The 16,804-nt window shown below is 35.3% G+C and overlaps 1 protein-coding gene across 1 annotated transcript in view; it reads right to left on the reverse strand.

Annotated features, from left to right (window-relative positions):
- DGKB (diacylglycerol kinase beta) overlaps positions 1-16,804 on the reverse strand; it is a 566,799-nt gene that overhangs the window by 416,594 nt on the left and 133,401 nt on the right. Inside the window, exon 11 of the mRNA XM_053655066.1 lies at positions 9,658-9,756. Coding sequence (XP_053511041.1) covers positions 9,658-9,756 — 99 coding nt within the window. The remainder of the gene's footprint in view (positions 1-9,657; positions 9,757-16,804) is intronic.

Below are 16,804 nucleotides of genomic sequence, written 5' to 3' on the forward strand. Positions count from 1 at the left end.
GGTGGGCTGGGATGGGAGAAACAGACAGAAAACTGTACTTGAAAAATAATTAAATAAAAAAAATTTTAAAGTAATATTAGATGATATTAACTGAGCACTTAGTATTTACTAGATATACTTCTAAACAACATTCATATATTGATTTATCTAATTCCATCTTATGAATGGCGTACAGGAGTACAAATTATTAATGATTTGCCTGTCACAAAGTTAGTGAGAAAACCAGGATCTAATACAGACAGTACACTGCCAAACAGTATCCTGATGCTGCTGAACCAATGAACTCTCCCACATGTGTGAAAAATCCAGTTGCTTTAAAGCTTCTCCAAAGCTTAGGATTTTTAATTGTCATAATCATTATGATAGATGTGTGGTGTTATTTATTGAGAGTTAAATATACATTATCCAGATGAGGAATAATAGTGAGCGCATGTCTAATATGCCTACTGGTGATGTGTATATGGATATTTACAAGGTCTGTCTGGAAAAATCCAACCATTATTAATATAATGAGAATGGTGTGCATGTCGTCAATGTAGCCTGGCAGCCAAGGAGAGTGGACTGGAATGTGCATGAGTGAACAATGATGACTTCACTGCACTAGTCAGTGGGGGCGGTAGACACCTTTGAGTGAGCACGTGTAGTATATGGCTAACACATTCAAAATGACTGAGCAAGTAGATCAATGAATCTGAATCAGGTTTTGCATTAAGCTTGAACATCCCTCTGTAGAGGTTATTCAGATGATTCAGAAAATTGTAGGTATGGGCAACTGGTGATTGGCAGTTTCATCTCAACAACATTCTCATTCATGCATTATGTCTCATGCAGAGGTTTTTGATGAAACATCAAATTACCCAGGTGATTCAGTCCACCTACAGCTCAGATTTGACACCCTGCAACTTCAGGCTTTTCCCAAAACTGAAGTCACCTTTGAAGGTGAAGAGGTTTCAGACCATTGATGAGATTCAGGAAAACACATCAGGGCAACTGATGGCGATTGGGAAAACTGTGTGAGATGCCTACTTTGAAGGGGACCAAGTCATCATTGTCTTGTGTACAATGTTTCTTGTATCTTGTATCTTGTTCAATAAATGTCTCTATTTTTCATTCTCTATGCCTGGATACATTGTGGAAAGACCTCATATTGTTCAAATGCCTAAGTTATTTGTCCACTTGAATTGGATTGTTGGTTGCTTACTACAGATTTATATAAATTATTTTTATGTTCTGGACACAAGTCATTGGTAACCATTCTGTAACGATTTGATGGAAACAACTCGCCCACAGATCCACAGTTTACATTAGAAGGTGAAGTTTCTAGTACTCTATCCTTTTTGGTTTTCACTATTCTATGCTTATTTCTCATCAATTATCTTCCATATCTCACCTCACTTGAAAACTTTTCAATGGGCTCTCTGGAATTTTTGCTTAAAATAAACAAATTATTTTCATTTCTAAGTCAGCCACTTTCCCTATAACACTTCTGAAAAGAGGTTGCTCATTGATCATCTCAACCATTATTGGTCCTACAGTTTTTAAGAGACTCTCTTGGCCTTCCATCAAAATCAAGATTTCTCCAGCCCCACAGCAGAACCTCATCATTTGAGGTTCATGCAATTTCATCATTCTCCTAGCCACCCTTATCCATTAGTGTCATAGCAAGCAATGCATAGCAAGCAACCCTATGATTATACTGGGTTGTCTAAGGAGAATGTACAATCAACTATCCTGAGTCCCTTTCCCTCTTACATCTAATGAAACATCTCTACACATAGTTGAATGACCCCGATACATGGCTATACACTGAACTTGAGCATCCTCTGAAACTAACCTACTTTAAAATCAAACTTTCATTTTCTGCTACAATCTTCTCTCCTGGTTCCCTCAATTTCTCACTCTGTTAATGCCATTTAACTATTCACAACACAGCCCTATTATCACACTCTCATATATCCTCTGTTCCCTACTTTAAATTTATTTTAAATCATAGCTAGCAGAATCATCTTTCTAAAACACAAACCTAATTATGCACTCTTCTATTCATACTGGATAAGCCCAACTCCTTGACAAGACAGGCCAGATTTTTACAATCTCAGACCTTGTCTTGTTTATCTCTCCAAACCTCATGTCTATGGGTAACTCTTAATAAAAATTTTGTAGTTTTAAGTTCCCAACCTACTCTTTTGATGCTGAGACTATTTATACACAGTTCACCTTGAATTTAACAGCGAAATCCCTATTTTCTGAGACTTAGCTCAGACATCATTTCTTCAATAAAGTTTTCATTTACTCTTTGAATTACCTGCAGGATGAATTAAGGTGGTTTCTCCTGTAGAGTCCCTGTATGTGAATATTTAGTACACCAATAGAATCTAATCTATAAAAAATAAAGAACTGTTCTATGTCAGTTTGTAGTCCCATTGACTTTGATTTATTTTTTTATCCTTAACCAAGGGCATTTTATTGCTTTGGGAGAGGAGAGGAAGACACAGAGGCAAATAGAGAAACATGGAGGGACAGAGAGAGATATCCACTGATGCGAGAAACACTGATTGGTTGCATGGTTCTTTGTACCCCAAATGGGGATCAAACCCACAACTTAGGTATATGCCCTGACCAGGAACTGAACCCACGACCTTTCGGTCTACTGGAGGACACTCCAACCAACTGAGCCACACCAACCAGGGAAGCTCTGTTGACTTTAATAAAAGACAATGAAAAGAAGAAAGGAGGAGAGAAGAGAGAAGAAAAATAGAAAGGATCTAAACCAGAGATATTATACATAAAAATAATATATATATGAACAGTAATGATTCTAAAATCACTTTCAAATAGAGTAACAGTATATAAAGAGTGGATACTTTTCTATAATAAAAACTAAAGCATTAGGTAATCAAATAGTCCTATATTTTAATTTATAAACTTTAATAAGACATACTGATATCACAAAGGACCAAATAATGAACCCCTTAAAGTACAGCATAAGGTATATAGTCAATATTATAATAACCATTTATGGTCAGGTAGATACTAGATAGATACTAGATTTTTAGATAATCACTACATTATATAGATAGATATAGATATAGATAGATATAGATATAGATATAAATATAGATATAGATAGATATAGATATGTGTGTGTATGTGTGTATATATCTAACACTACTATGCTGTATACATTAATCCAACATAATATTGTATGTTGGCTATAATTGAAGAAATTAAAATAAATAATTAACCCTTTGCCAGAGAACAAGAACCTAGCCTTTAAATAATAATGTACTGAAACCCTTTTATGTATAGAGAAAACTAACAAGGGGCTAAATGTAATAATATGATTTTCATGATAAGCTGCTTCATATTACTGTTCAAACATAAAATTTAAATGCCACTCCTCATGAGGTTTCAAGTCTTCTTTTGTTGGTAGTAGCAGAAGAAAATGAATAAAAGTCTTTTTCAAACTGAAGAATCATTATAAAAGCATGTACCCCTAGAGTCCCAGTTTGCCTGATCATAAAAAGTGTATAGATATATGTGTATATGTGTATGTGTGTGTGTGTGTATAACTTAGCAAGAATATAAGACTATACCATCATTCTATAGAAGTTGATCAAATTTAAAGCTTTCTCCATAAAATTACTCTAAGAATCAATGGGATTTTAACTAGTCAATTCCACTGATTTCTGTGACCTAACAAATTTATATGCCATCAAAAATAATTTTAAAGTACTAAATGAGGCCATTATAGTACAGGAAAATTTATGAATAGGATAGTAATAAAGTTATAGATTAGTACATAGAAGTAAATATCACTTATACCAACATCATAGTCTAGTGTGGGTATAAATTTAACTATATGCTTTCTACAGACAGCAGATAAAATATGACAATAATAAGACTTGTAGGTCCAAGAGACAATTAGCCATGATAAACAGCCAAAAGGGATCTGTTAGGTAATGAAAGCATCTCCAACAACATTTCCTTGTTACAATAGGGTGTTTCGTGTGATCTCTTAAAAATAGCATTCAACGCAGGTTAATGACATAATGGGAAGTACAAATTTAACAAAAGCAAATCTGTATGGGACTAAAACAACTTGCAGCGAGTCTGTGTTGTGTTAGAGGTAAAATTTAGATCATGAAGCGTGACTGGATTGCATGCCAGTCAGGCCATGCTCCATATGTATTGTCACATTGATTAGCATGGGACAGGTTTCCGAATGTGATCTATAACGAGAATAAAAAATGCTTTCTTTCTTAAATGAAGCCCATTAAAGAGGAGACATCTGTTTTGACAATCAATTGGTAAGGGTTAGTGGCCTTTTATAGAATTTAAGTTGCTTACAAAGAGTTGAACTGAATACACTGGATTCACTTTATAGTTGTTTGGAGGTGGGATGAGGGAAAACCAAGAAATTTACATTTGTAAACAGTTCTGAAGTCACTTTCATCATGGCAGTCATTGTACTGCGCTTGTCAAACTTTTTGCTAAAAAAATTGTTTCAAAGAAAGCATTATAAGTACCTGCACACATTAAAAAAGTCATAAAAGATTTTGGTAAAATCCCTTACGCTACATAAATTTTGACCAAAGTATTTTTATGACAGTATGCTTAAAACATGCTAGATACCAAATGCAATCCAAGAAAAGAGTGATTATATCTGAGTATGGAATCATTGATGATTACATATAGATTTTAATTTCAGAGTAGTTGGGTTTTAGTCCATTTATATGGCAACCGGCGCTATTAAGAGCCACTGTCTATGGAAGCCATTTGTAGTGCATGCTTATAAAAACAAATCATCAGTGCAAAAACAATGCTTACTTTAATAATCTCCATACTAGTTGAACACATAACTATTGAATTATTTACTTAAAGTTAATAAAAAGTGTTAGGGAAAGATTGAAAGGCTAAGACAAGTATTACAGAAATGTTGAGAATATATATGATACCTGAAAAGATATTCTCAAATGCCAGAAGACGAACTGACCTTGTAGTATATATATATATCAGCAAGATGACCCAACTAGGATATATACTGAGCTTATGTCACTCATTCAATAACCAATCCTGACCACAGAATCAAAGCAAAGGAAAAGAAAGACCTCAATAAAACTAGATGTCCTAAGTCTATAACTTATGTTTTCAATGTAATAGGGATGATATTGATTGCCATCTTGCAACAACCAAGTCTGGACCTCACCTGCTTTACTTTCAGAAACTGGACTTATAATTTTTAAGGAAGAAAATTGTTCTTAAAGAATAAAACAAAACAACATATATTATTTGTATGTACTAACAATTTTCTTTAAACAAAAGATGAAAAATAATAGCAATGATGAGGTCTGAATCATTCCTGGAATATTATTGAAAGTATACAAATTGTGAAGTCTCAGAGGCCATAGAGCAGATTAAGCAATTTTCTGGACAGAACTTTATTAATGTGTTTAAAATATTAGTATTTAAACAGATAATGGGTTTAGCATTCGAGGTACTTATTTCATGATAAGAAAGTAACTTTTTGTTTCTACTTATCCAGGCAGAATAAATTTTAAAGCAAAGTGTTGGCTCATTTACTAACATATACAAAATCTCAAAGGCTTTACAGAGCAGTTGTACTTAGAGAATTACAAGAAATTTAAATTATTCTTGATATCTAATACATAAGATGATATGTGAGGATTGGGTAGACTGATATAGTCAAAGCCTTGTTTAACATGCTAGAGAGTTTGAAACTCAAATAACAAATCACTGAAAACATTATAAATATATTAGTGTATTTAAGTGGAAAAAATACATTGTTGTCTTTTTAGAGCCATAGGGAGTTGATGGAAAGAAGGCAATTTAGTAATCCTGATTTGACGACAATCCTGGGGAACAATTTCTGAGGATAGCCTGTGAGGCAGTTGCATTTGGGCTGAAGGAAAAACAATTAAGAAAATCAAGGAGGATTGATGCCTAATGATTGATGCCTAATGATTAATTTGATATTGAAGATGAAGCAGGTGATGATGAGTTTAGTTTCTGGTGGAAAGTTGAGATATTAAGGTTCTATTAAGGGTGAGCCTTGGTGAGCTCAGTGATGCTCCATGGTCTCCAATCCTAAATTGCTATTTCATAGCTATGTAACACAGAAAATGTATATAACCTCTGTGTCCCTGTTTCCTCATATGCAAAACAAGAATAGTTACAATATTAATATCATGCTGTCAGGTTGAGAATTAAATAAACTCATACATATCATTATCAACAATCACAAACCCTTCATGGCAATTGCTACCTCGCTCTCATAATCTGGCACCAATAACCTTGATTCCAACAATCTTTGATTTCACTGTAATTTACAATGTATTATTCCTCATATCCATTGCTGTGCCTCACTCTTCTGTCCCAATTCCCTCATGTCACAGCTGAAATTCCATGATCAGTTCTTATAATCCCTCTCATGCACACACTCTCCTTTTATCATATTTGATGAAATGCAGCCTTTTACGGCTGTGCTATGCTTATTCTGCTCCTGGAGCTGGAATGTAATTGGAGAAATATAACTGACTATGATTAGAAATATGCACATCTAAGCTTACCGGTCTTATTCTAAATTTATAATTATTAATAATGAATTACTTCTCATTACTCCAACCAATCAATGGTATTTCCTTGATCCATTATAATCCTATTTTCCTGGCTGAATGTTGTGCACCTTCTTCCCAATGCTCAAAGCTTTCCTGTCTTATACCATCCTTGCTCTTGGCAAGGACCCCATTTCTATCTCTGAGAAAAGTGAAATCTCATATTTTTCCCACTGTTGCTCCCTCAACAGGAAGGTAGATTATTCATTTTCATTGTAAGTTAAAACTTTCTAATGGCTTCCACCTTCATTCTGAGTAAATGCTAATAACTTTGCTATGGCCTAAATTTCTCTACAGAATGTGAAAATCTTATAACATCTTTGACATTCTCCTCCACTATGCCTTCCTCTGCCCACTAGGCCCTAATTTCCTTGATGCCCTTCAGAGGCGTCAGGTTTTCCTTACCTCTGTGCCCTTTCTACTCTTTCCTTGGAGGATTCGTGGCCTGTGAAATTCTCTCCCCAGATTTCCAGGAGTGACTCCCTCACATTCCTCAACTCTCCACTCAACTATCTCCTTGATGCAGTCTTTGTTGACCACTTCTTCTATCACAGCCATAACATTTCTTCTCTTCTTCTCTTGCTTTATTTTTTTCTTTATGTTTAAAATGCCACCAGTGTCTTTATGTAATTAGGTACTAAATAATTAGTTATTGCATTGTTTATTTTCTATTTCACCTTACTGGAATGAAGACTCTATGAAAACAAAGACATTGTTTACATTTTACTATTCCTCCTATTTATAATGTTATCTATAATTCTCAGTAAATACTTGTCAAATAAATGAATGAATATTTAGCATGGTAGCAGATATAGTATCTGTACTTAGGAAATAAGTTATTCTGATTATATTAAGTAATTCTAGGCCCTTGCTGGTATAGCTCAGTGGATTGAGTGCGGGCCTGCGAACCACACGATCGCAGTTCGATTCCCAGTCAGGGCACATGTCTGGGTTGCAGGCCGGTCCCCTGCAGGCCAGTTCCCAGCAGGGGACGTAGGAAAGGCAACCATACATTGATGTTTCTCTCCCTCTCTCCTTTCCTTCCCCTCTAAAGAAATAAATAAAATCTTTTTAAAAAAAGTAATTCTAATATATTGGCCATGTAAAACAACATGGGTTGCAACTTTACAAGTTTGAGATTCAGAAGAGAAAGATGAACTAAATATAAATTGACAAGGTAAGGAGTCAACTAAATAAACAGGAACCCACTGGGAAGATGTAAAGGGAGGAAGGAGTTAAGCGTGGGACCCTATGGCAGAGCACAGGGATGCGTCAGCATAGGGCAGGCTGAAGCTGTGAAAGCCAGGAAAGATGCTGAAAGGAAGAGATCGAAGAAACAGAAGAAGGACCAGGAGAGCATGGTACCAGGAGTCAGAGAAAGGCAGAAGGTTTAGAACGAGATGGTCAATAGTGCCTAATACTTCAGAGTAGGTAGACCCAAAAACATTTTAAAAATAGAGAATGATGAGATATATATCATGATTACAATGGCAGTAAGATTTAGGGATTGCAAACAAATCTTTAGAATCAAAAGTGTCTAAAAAAGCAATAAAAGAGTTGGCAAGACTGACAGAAGAAAACTCACATGACACGGGTTCTGTGCCTTTGATTCTCTCAAAGAAAGAACAGAACAACAGAAGAGAACAAAAGGAATCCATCTCATGATTGATTTTATGTGACCAGAAGTTGACACAGGTGGGCAAAGAAGCCGTCCTCTGTCTCACCTCTGCCTCACAGAACTGAGTAGAACTTACACGGGCAATGGAATGACAGGGTGATGTAACAGATTAGCTCTCAGTTAAAATCTGAGATTGAGAATATATCTAAACTGGGAAAATTACTTCACAATCTTTTAAAGTAAAAATATGTAAAATTTCTGCAAGCCCTTTTTCTTTAAGAAGATACCACAGAAGCATAAAGATGACACCAGAATTCATCTAAAATAAAAATGTTTTACATGGCTCTCATTAATTTTAATTAATCTTATTTACTACAGGATGTCTAATAAATTTTAGATGAAGAAAAGAAAGTTAGGATTAGTTATTGCTAGCCTCAGCAATGTGGAGGTATTTTCCTTTGCTCTATATTTGTAGTTTGAGAAGATGAAGAGTTCTTAGTAATTTTTAAATAAGTACATTTAAAATGCAACCAGTATTTTACAGATAATTAAAAAATGAACCATAAGTGGGTGCAAATTGAGTAATTTGACTAATTTCTAAGTTGACCTTTAGAAAAGTATTTGTCTAACATTTCTTAGCTGTATTTTTGTTATATCTAGCTGAAGTTCCAGCTACTTAATTTTCATATTGTTTTTAAAATTGAGAACTGAATTATGGATATAAAATAGTTTGTTTTGTAAAATAACTGTTTCATTTTAGAAATGATTTGGATATTGAAATATAATATGAATATTTTCTTTGAATATCTGCTTCTCTTGCTACCAAGTTTTATTCTTTCCAGCATTACCTTATCTTCCTTATGTATTTTTCACCTGTGTGTTGAATGAACTAAGTAATTGCTTTTCTGATAGTTTGACTTATTGTTCACTAGTAAAAAATAAAATACACCTGATGGCAATGCATAGCTTTCTTCAAGGTGCCCTCAATCTAGGGAGCCTCTGACCTAGATAAGGGACCTCACCATTGCAGATATATAATGTGCATCCCCAGCAAAGCTGCCCATAAGAATAAATTCATTATTCTGGGAAGCTAGATCTATAAAACATGTAAAACGTAGAGGAGTTCTGCCTATACAATTTCTGGTAAGTCCAGCATGACTAAGTGATAAAACCTGAGTCAGCTTTGGTTAGAGCATACCTTACTGAATGTTTATTGTACCATGAAGGAAAAAGGAAATACAGTGGGCAAAGGTGTCTCCTCCGAAGTGATGAGGTATTTTATATCCATGCAGCTCTGCCTTGATCAATGGACAATTAGTGCTGGAAGCGTTTAGTGGTATAGCCTACCAGTTAGTCATAGAAACCCCAGGTTTTATAGCAGGAGGATGAGAAGGGAAAACTCACCAGTACCACTGGACAGATTGTTGTGGGTGGTAAAATATGGTCCTTCAAGGGCCCGCAGTCACATTCGGGTTTTAGATGAGAAGCACACTTATTATGCAGCTAGGAAAGGAGAAAGAGGACACTATCAAATGTTGCGTGACAGAAGCAAACATAGGGCAGATTATATTTCAACTCAGAGAGAGCAAACACCTTAAAGGTACATAAAAATAATTAGAAGAACAAACAAAGAAGATCATAAAACGATTCATATTATATTTGCCCTTACACATCTACCTTAAATTAACCATTTTAGCAACTTCTGTGACCCAATCTATATGTTTTCTAATCCTCGGAAATGCTGATACTAAAAATGTACTTTAGGTTTTGCAGCAAAAAAAAAAAAGCCTGCTTTCTTTGACAAATATGCACTATGGTCTATTACAGTCCTTCCTTAGCAAAATCTTGAAACCACTGTGCACTGTAGATGCTTTTTTTTCTTTTTGACCCTCCTGTTTTCTCAAAGTCATTCCAAAGTGCACAGCTCAGTATGGGGCATAATTGATCCCATCATTAGTTTTAACTTTGTAATTCAATATGTAAATGCAACCAGAGATTCATCTCAGTAGGAGCAGGATATAAATATAAGATGATTATCATTATAAAAATGTATCTTTATATTGTATTTATCAGCTCTACATTACTTTACTGCATAATCATACACTGTGTTATTTACTTTTCAACATATATGAACCTAACCCAATATTTTTATCAATGTGGACACAAGTTTAATTTGAGGTGTTATAACATAGTATGTTAAATGGTGATTTTTTTTTAAATTGCAGCATTAGTTTTCATTGGAATCATACAGATATGCTAAAGTCGCAGTTGTTTAAATGCATCTAAGGATTTCTCTTGATCCTTCATCATATCAATTCAATGACATATCATGCTTTAGAAAAATTATACTTATTAATAAAATAGCTTCTTGTTCAAAACAAAAACAAAAACTACATCATTTTTCAGTTTTGAACCAAAAGCCAGCCCATGTAAGCCACGGCTACATTAAACTTCACAACACAGTTACCTATGTAACAGTTAATTAGCAACCAAGGATAGGAGTCCAGTGAGTGCTCCTATTTATTGCTGGAGACACAGCTCTACTGCAGGGCTATTTCTGTCATCCTTCCGTCTAAAACACCTGCCATGCAACCTCCCTGCCATGGAGTGAAGGCTGCTTATATTGTAGCAATATACATTAGAGTACATTATATGAAATAAAAGTACTTTTACATGTTCATTCATAATTAGCAGCTCTGCTTGTCACAGGCATGTAAACTCCTCATAAAAAGAGTAGTTTAATCTAATAAGGGGCTACTGATTTTTATCAAGAGGTGTTGAGGATAAAGAAGCAGTTGAAGCCACATGAAAAACAACACTAATTATATGAACACTCGGATTTGGCAAAAGCAGCTGCATATTTCCTCCAAAATAAAATTAGTGACTGGTTTAAATATATTATTAACTTACTGAACTTAGTCATTTTTCTTAGACTATGTCATGGTCCTGGATTTTCGATTCAGAGATAAGGGATCACCAAATGTTGTGGGCTGAACTGAGTCTCTCAAAAGATATGTTGAAATCCTCACCCTTGGTACACATAAATGTGAGCTTATTTGTAAATATATTCAAGTTCAAGTAAAGTTACAAGGAATTAGTTTGCACCCAGATCCAATGACTGGCTCCTCATAGAGAGAGGTCAGGACACAGAAGATGGACGTGGAGGGCAGATGGCCACGTGACAGACAGGTTTCAAACCACAGCTTTCACAGGTCCTGCCTCATCTGTACAACTGCCAGTGGGGCCCCAGAGCAAAGCAATTGTGACCTTTTAAAAAATGTTGTACAGTTGTTCGCCTATCTTTGCATTTTCTCAGGGTAAGACATAGAAGTCCTCAGGTCATTATTTTATGCACAAAAATTCCCATTTATGTTAAGGAAATCAGTCCCACATCTAGGACATAGGTAAAATATATACCAGCTTTTCCTGGAAGTGAAACAAATACTTGGAAATAATCTCAGAGTTTATGAGAATTTCTAACACCACCTAATTCAGAGCCAGGTCTATGTTTACTGGAGAAAGCTGTCTCAAGAAAAGGGGTGTGTGTGTATATGTGTGCGTGTGTATGTGTGTGTGTGCATGTGTGTGTGTGCATGTGTATTTACTGAATGGAGCCGAGGAAAAGAAACTGAGGGCATTGTATTGAGAAGGAAGCAGAAGAATGTAGGAATGAAAGAGGAAAAGATAGAAAACAAAATTTTCTAAGAATTTTGAGGGGAAAATAAAGAGAAATAAGTCAATCTTCTGGGGAAAAGAAAAAAATACTGAATGACATAAGTTAAAGGAGCATTTGTTGGATTATACATTCTTAGGTCTCTAACATTTTGAAATTTCAGGGTGCTAGATTATTTCCGGAATTTGTTACAGCAAAAACCTTCCTATTGGAAAGACAATGAAAACCTTTAAACGCTACTGCTTCCAGCTTAATGTTTTCATAAAAGTAGTAGCTCCACATGATACCAGAGTAAATACATCACAGCCTTAATACAGGCTTATATTGTTAAACTGAAGTAACATGTCTCCCCCTCCTGCTCTGGTGAGACCTGCCTGAGGAATGACATTTTACTACAACCAGGAGCAAATCACAACCTCTTTCAAACAGAAAGTCAAGGAAACACCCTTGGAGAAGGAATGAACAGGTATAAACAGTGGGATAGATGTGAGCAGGAGAAGGAATAGAGAACCAACAAGGACATTGAGCCCAGCTGATTGAATTACAAAGCACAGGAAAATGGCTGCCTCAAGGTTAGAAGATAATTTACACTGTTATAGCTTACAATGTTTCTATTTTCATATTCTTAACTCATTATATTTGCTGAAGAAAGACTGCAGTTCTAAGAGCCTATCTTTATAACTACAAGATGGCAAAATATTATATATTATATGAAGAAATCACAGGTCCTGACTTAAAAAAAAGGTGTTAAAGTAGGTTTATGTCTTTAAGAATTTGCCTGAACTCACCTAGTATATCTGATGCAGATTTTCTATTATAGGACTATAGGAGTTTTTAAAAAACTGAATTTAAGTCACACAAGTTAAATATACATTAACAGTAAGAAGGACAGTACACCAGACATTAAATTGAACCTACTGAGGACCTCCTACAAACTCAGCATTTCATGAAGAACTGGGGGTGATTAGAAATAATGTGTGTATTGGACCAAAGCTGGGTCAGACCCTAGACTAGCAGTGCAGTTGATGTTATAATGTGTGGACAATACGCAGAGGTTTCTGGAGAGCATCTCGGCCTTCTCTTCTGTGTGGATTAAAAATACAGAAGGGCCCTGACTAGGGTAGCTAAATTGGTTGAGCGTCATCCTACAAAATGAAAGGCCACCAGTCTGATTCCCAGTTAGGGCGCATGCCTGGGTTGTGGGTTCGGTTCCCTGTTGGGGCTCATGCAAGAGGCAACAGATCAGATCGATGTTTCTCTCTCACATTGCTGTTTCTCCCCTTCTCTTTCTCCCTCCCTTCTAGAAAAAAAGAAGGAAGGAAGGAAGGAAGGAAGGAAGGAAGGAAGGAAGGAAGGAAGGAAGGAAGGAAGGAAGGAAGGAAGGAAGGAAGAAAGAAAGAAAGAAAGAAAGAAAGAAAGAAAGAAAGAAAGAAAGAAAGAAAGAAAGAAAGAAAGAAAGAAAGAAAATAAATTTATTTAAAAAATACGGAAGTTATTCACAAAAAATACCAGTACCAAGGAAAATTTCAAGGAGGATACAGAATTTTATTTGGTTCTTGAGGTTCAGTAAAAATCAAAGTGGGTGCGCTGAAGGGAATGCAGGAAGCAAAATAGCAGGTGGGGGGAGGGAGAGCATGGCCTCCCCAAGAGAATGTCAACAAATACGCACAGCTGCACAGGGGGCTGTGTGTAGACGGAACGTTACATAAGCCCTGTGCCTTACTGTCTGATATTTGAGGAACTGAAAACCAGGTCGGGGTAGGAGGAGGTGAGGACTGCATTTATTATCACAAAACTATTATGGGTTGCTGAAGGTGGCATATGATAACAAACTAGTATTTTCAGAAGATGGTTCTGGAGGTGGAGAGCAGCCTGCATTATAGGAAAAGTACCTTCTGTTAGGGAGATAAGCCAAGAGATTCTGATCTAATCTAGTTAAGAGGTGCTAAGAGCTTGCACTCGGGCTGGGGAGGATGGAGATGAAAACTCAAATCGGAGAAATCTATTTTAAGGAGAAAATTTAAAGTTTCAGTGATAGGTTGAGTATAAGAGATAAAGGTGAAAGACAAGAATAAAATAAATTGACTTCTATCTCTATTTTCAGTGACTTCAAGCATGATGATACATGTCTGATAGAAAATAGAGTTGGAATAGTTGCTATTTGTAAATTATAAAAAACTCATCTTCATCTAGGATTTAGTGAGATTCAGGAACACATGGTTCTGGATGTTTTCTGAACATGTCAGTGCTGTTCTGCCTTCTACTGGGAAACCGCAGATCCCTACAGAGGTGAAGAGCAAAGGCATGAGTAATATTCATGGAGTGCCCTCTGAGGGCCCGGAGTGGGGTTTTGTGATCCCCCAGAATGTTTTACCCAGGTTTCACTGTGATGATAATAGTCAATTACTGAGCACTTACTGTGTATGAGGTTCTGCCTCAGACACATCTACTCATTTAATTATTAGTAACAATCCTACACTATGGGTATCATTAACTGTATTTCATGAACTAGAAAACTGCCCCACACCTTACCATAACTGGCCCAAGGCTACACAACTACCATCTTAGTTGTTGGAGATAGACCATCTTAAGAATCTGCTCAGTCTGGCTTCTGAAACTCATGCCATTCCAAAAGTAATATGTAAAAGGAAGTAATATCATTTGAAAGCTGTGAAATGAAGTCCACTTTCATCCTCTGTGTTTCTCTCTGCAATCTATTCCTCCTGGACTTCATTTAGCTAGGCCTCCTCCTGGACGATGTAAAGCTTCACATTGATGGCACCACATCCCATCAATTTCACTTCTGTTAGCCCTTTGCTACAATAATAGCACTATTTGGAAAGTAGAAGAACATAAGAAAGTAGATACAGTTTGCTTAAAGACAATTAGTAGTAATAGGTAAGCATCAGTGAAGAGCAAGTCAACTTTATACTAAAATTTTCATACAGTGATTAAAGAAGAAACTACAAATTATATAAATACATAAATGGTATAAGGTAAATTACTCTGTTTCACTTAGGTACAAAATCAATATATTAATGAGTCCTTATAATTGCTTAAAATTTTCAAAAAATGCACAGAAGCTAAAGTAACTTAGCCTTGAGAGGGCTATATATTTTTTTCAATATATGAAAACTCTATTATTGCTCAAGTCTTGTTTCATGAACCAAATACCCATGGGACTCCCAGACATCCAGGTTTACAGCAAATAAGCTTGAGTTCGGGTGGGAGTGTCAGACTTTGAGGCAGCTTAGTAAGAGGGCGGCCATTTTATTTTCTGACTCCATCCTACACTACAGTGTCTGCGGTGGGCTTGTTTCCTGAGTAGAAGAACTCCGAGTATAAGGACATTTGCCACTTACACTGTGTTCTTCTGTAATGAACAATAGAATTACCTTCCTATACACACAGATCTTTAGTTAAGAAAAAGATGTAAAGCCCTGTTGTCTGAACTGATTTAAACACTAAAAAATGCATAGGTTTTTAAAAACATAGTTTATTCTGATGTAGATCTCTCTTTTTTTTTTTAAAGGAAGGGCCTATTTTCTTGTAAAATTAGGGCCAGGATCAAGACAAAGTATGAATGTATAACTTGTGAATAAAGAAAATGAGAAACGAACAAAGCAGAATATTAAACAAAAATAATTTCAAAATGCTATAACAACAAGAGATCACTAGTAATTGTAACTTTAAGGAGAGTGATTTCCATAGAACGGAGAGAGTGGAGCATGTACAATACTTTAAAAGATTAAATGGGGAAACTAGGAGAGCAATCAAATAGAAAAAAATTTGAAAAGCTTTTATATTAGGAGAGGCACCAATGCACATTTTTAGAATTTTAAAGCTAAGTATTCATTTAAACACATGGATTTTTTTCCAAGAAATAAAAAAAGTATAGAAAAATAATAAATTTAAGACAATACATTTGAAATTTTTGAAGAATGAGAAAATAACTTAAAATACAAAAAAATAAATTCTGGTAGTCTCTAATTTCAGTTTATACAGAAACTATAACTAGTGAAAGATGTACTTTATAGGAAAAGTAAGAGAGACTGGATCTTAAAATATCAGAAATAAAAAGTATATATTGTTACAGATGTATAGCAAAAATGGCTATATTTAATGTACATAATTTTAAAAAATAAAATAGTTGTGGTTTTGTTAAAACTGAGAACTTGTTGTGTTTGAGTAACCATACATGCAATTTAAATCACTGTTAGACAATTTATTATAATAACTAAATGCTTCAAGAAATAAAACTGTTTTTCATAATTGAGGAAATTTTAAATGTAAATATAATTTAACAGCTGAGAATAATTGAAGAAAATGTGTTCACTTAAAAAAGTACTTAAATTTATTTTTGAAATGCTAGTCACAGCTCATTTTTCTGATTATCCTGTGTGTTTGTGTGTGAGCTTGGGTGGGGGGGCAGAGTGGACCCCACAGAGAAACTCATTTGCTAAACCTGAACAGTGCTCTTTACTGTTTCCCTCAAAAGCAGGAACCATTTGTCCTACAACAAGAGGACTCAAACACTAGCTAGAAAAACTAACTGAGAAAAAAACAGCAACAACAAAAAGCTCCATCCTTAAGTGATTTATTACTATGTTGTCAAAAATTGCTATTCTTAAAAATTTGCATTCTAATTAATCTCCAGAAATTAAACATGAAACACTGGAAGTATCATCTAACAGCTGCATTTATTCCAGAGATTATTTGGAGTCAGCTTTAACAATCATGCAAACCAGATGGAATCCTAAAGTTTCCCCAGAAAGACCAATTTACCTCTTCTTTTTCAACTGTCAATGCCAAGAATGAGTTTAGCTCTCTATTTCTTATCCCTCAATTTATGACTGAACTGGAAGAACAAAGGAACAA

The sequence above is a fragment of the Artibeus jamaicensis genome, unplaced genomic scaffold (genome assembly GCF_021234435.1).
Source record: "Artibeus jamaicensis isolate MK-2021 breed Jamaican fruit bat unplaced genomic scaffold, CSHL_Jam_final contig_923, whole genome shotgun sequence".
Taxonomy (NCBI): Eukaryota; Metazoa; Chordata; class Mammalia; order Chiroptera; family Phyllostomidae; genus Artibeus; species Artibeus jamaicensis.